A 3,016-nucleotide genomic window follows, 5' to 3' on the forward strand; every position below is an offset into this window, starting at 1 on the left:
GCAAGAGGAGTCTATCAGTGTGTGAGAAACTAGAAGAAAGAGAAGCAGAAGACCCTACACAGCAATGAATTAACACCAAAAGAGGCTGGATGCTGGACATGCGGCAAGAAAGTGATCGTGACAATAAGTAAAGTAGTAAGTGCCATGCTTTTACTTGTAGTACTGAGAATTTAACAGCCGGTACCCAGCAGTCAGGTCGTGAGGTTTTGCAATATGCTGCCTTTAAAGCTCTTTCTTTTGGGTACCTCTTAATCCCACTTTACCCAAGACAGGCGGGCTGTCAGATCTGCACAGAACAGAAGGGACAAAGGAAAACAAAGTAAAGACATAACACATGAATTTAAAAACATTTAAATTAGCGTTTAACAAGTCAACTATTCAGCCTCTCCAGAAAAGCAGCCTCATTCATTTAGATCTTTCCAAGTGGAGCTCTTCAGAAATATCAGTTAACTAGAAGCCTGACAAAAGAGATGATCCCTATGAGAGCCAATTGTGTTGTTTTAAAATCTGTTTATCTATTAAAGGTGGGGCCAGCTGGAAAATAAAATATAAATGTTCTCTGTAGTCAAGAGAGTTTTGATCAGTGGGATATCAGGAGTAATTTTCCCAGTCATGTAGCTAATGGAAATTAATAGGAAAGGAGAGAAGACTTAATTAACTTTTCCTTTAAAGTAAACTTATTGCTTTTTCCCTGCAGGCTCTGTCCCTTTGACACTTCCCGGTGAAATGAAAGGAGAATATTCTTTTGCAATGACTTTTCTCTACTTATGCTGCACTTTTTGAAGGCTGATATGCTTTCAAGGCCCATTTCCAAAAAGTGGAAAATCCAAAGGAACTTATACTGCAAAGGGACAGAGTTAGAAAGGGGGTTAATTACCTTATGATGCAAAGTGCCAAGAACTACTGAAAATCCCCCTCTGCTCCTCCCTGCACTGCTTAGTAACACAAAACCTGTTGCTTTCTATCTGAGGCTCGAGGCCCCATGTTGGCACTTGGGCAATTTCCCATCTTCACCATATGGTGGACTGATGAAGCAACATATTCTGGTGGAAGCAAGCACAAAGTTCAATCCCACATAAGTCAGGACTAAGTACAAGCCAAATAGAAAACAGAATAACAGTCCTTCACTTTAAAATAGAAATAATCATATAAAAATGTAATTTGCAAATAGGCTTTTTCTCCCCTATATTTTGAAACAAACCTGAAATTTGAATGCACTCTCTTGTGTATCCTGGTTCTCAGTGTTAAACTGTAATATCTCTGAGAAACTCTTGATTACTTGAATGTATGTATTTTAATAAATGAGATTCTGTTTATGTTCAAGGCCAGGTGCTTTTCTCAGTCAGGTACAAGCTAAAGAAAACTAGTAAAGAAAATCTCTACAGGCTCCATCAGATTGCATTATAAAAGAACAACTTTGCACAGAATAATAAAAAAAAAAGTCTAAAAATGTATTCTGAGAACAAACAAAATCTTTAATCTTGTTTGTAAAAGGAACCATTCCCATGAGCTTAGTAAGTTGTTCTCTCTTTTTTTTAAGAAAAAAAAAAATCCTTCTTAAAAGAAAGTTAGAAGAAAAGGTTGGATTTTTTTTCTAATGTGACATTAGTTAGCTACTCTTTTTTGAAGGCAGGTTGTATGTTGTCAGAGCCATTTGCATGCGACAAGCGGGTGTTCAAAAGCAATTTGAATGATTCACTCCCACTGGCAACCCAAAGCATTGCTGAGATCCCCCCAAATACCACCCTTCATTCACTCACCGCTTGTATTCCAGGTTGCCCGCTGTTGGCTTTGCAAACCGTCCTTCAGGCACCGCTCCACGTAGGATTTGGGGTCGCATCCGGAGAGGAGGATCTCACCCAGGAGAGCGATGTAGGCGATGGCCAGCCGGAGCGTGTCGATTTTGGAGAGGCGCTTCTCGTACGGGAAGGTGGGTACGTGGCACCTGAGCTGGTCGAAGGCCGAGTTGATGTTGAGCATCCTCTTCCTCTCGCGGACGTTGGCGGCGTGCCGCTGGGGGAGGTGACCGGGGGGCGGAGGCGGTGGCGGTGGCGGGGCGGCGGGCCCCGGCGGCGGCGGCGGCGGCGGCGGGGAGCTGTCCAGTTCAGCACCCCCCGCCGCTCCGCCCGCCGGCACCCCCAGGGCGTGTGGGCAAGTAGGGGAGGGCCAAGGGGAGAATTGGTCTGGCAGGGAGGAGCAGTCCAGTAGGAAGTTGTCCAGCTGAGAGTTGGGATCCGCCTGGTCCCAGAAGAGAAATTCAGGAGTGGAGGCTTCCTGCTCGAAGCTGTAACAAAGTTCCTCCATCCTCTGACCTGCCAGGCTGAAGCAAGCTGATGGAAGTATTTGCAACTTCAGACTGAGCTGACTATCAGGAAAACGAGACTCTAATTTCATTAATACCCCCTACCCCCAAAAACATCAGGGGCAGGGAGTCCTGGTTGTGTCCTTGAGGAAGACTATCGCAAAAGTTTCCCCAGTTGCAAATCCAAGGGGGACTCGTGATTTAAATACTTCATGGCTCCTCAGCAGGGGAATGATGTTATTCTTCTCCACTCAAAACCAATTAGTACACGTGCTTCTCTTTTTATTAGCTATTGACTACAAAACAATATGAATTAATTTAACGAGAGAATGCATTTTCTATTGACTTTCTCCTGAAAAATCCATTGAAGCAGTTATTGAGTTCTTCCACAAGTTCACTCTCTCCACTTGCTATTTAGAGTAGGGTTCACATAGGGATTTTGTTGTTATTGTTGTTGGTTTTGGTTAGGAGTGGTTGGAGGAAGAAACAAAATACAATCCTTTATCTTTCTCGTAAAGTGTGAATAGCCCCACATTCTCCTATTGCTGGAAAACAAAATGCTATTATAATGCTGTCAGAAACACATGATTCTGCCCTCTTTGACAGCAGAAGCTAGTGCCATCTCCCGCACTTCTAGCAAGAGAATGGTTAGGATAAAGATGTGGGATGCACTGCTGTGTTAAATTGGAACACAGTAGTACCTCATAATAAGTA

The 3,016-nt window shown here is 43.4% G+C and overlaps 1 protein-coding gene across 1 annotated transcript; it reads right to left on the bottom strand.

Annotated features, from left to right (window-relative positions):
- Positions 1 to 248: 248 nt before the first annotated feature.
- LOC121233366 (pancreas transcription factor 1 subunit alpha-like) lies at positions 249 to 2,304 on the bottom strand. The gene is made up of 2 exons (XM_041124035.1): positions 1,761 to 2,304; positions 249 to 286 (listed from the first exon to the last, which is right to left on the bottom strand). The coding sequence occupies exons 1-2, from the start codon at positions 2,302 to 2,304 to the stop codon at positions 249 to 251; spliced, it is 582 nt and encodes a 193-aa protein (XP_040979969.1).
- Between the last annotated feature and the right edge of the window lie 712 nt (positions 2,305 to 3,016).

Source organism: Aquila chrysaetos, chromosome 6 (genome assembly GCF_900496995.4).
Source record: "Aquila chrysaetos chrysaetos chromosome 6, bAquChr1.4, whole genome shotgun sequence".
In the NCBI taxonomy this organism is placed as follows: domain Eukaryota; kingdom Metazoa; phylum Chordata; class Aves; order Accipitriformes; family Accipitridae; genus Aquila; species Aquila chrysaetos.

Coding starts and splice junctions, on each gene's coding strand:
- LOC121233366 (XM_041124035.1), bottom strand. CDS start 2,304: ATGGAGGAACTTTGTTACAGCTTCGAGCAGGAAGCCTCCACTCCTGAA. Junction 287..1,760: donor GGCAACCTGGAATACAAGCG/GTGAGTGAATGA, acceptor TGTTCTGTGCAG/ATCTGACAGCCCGCCTGTCT.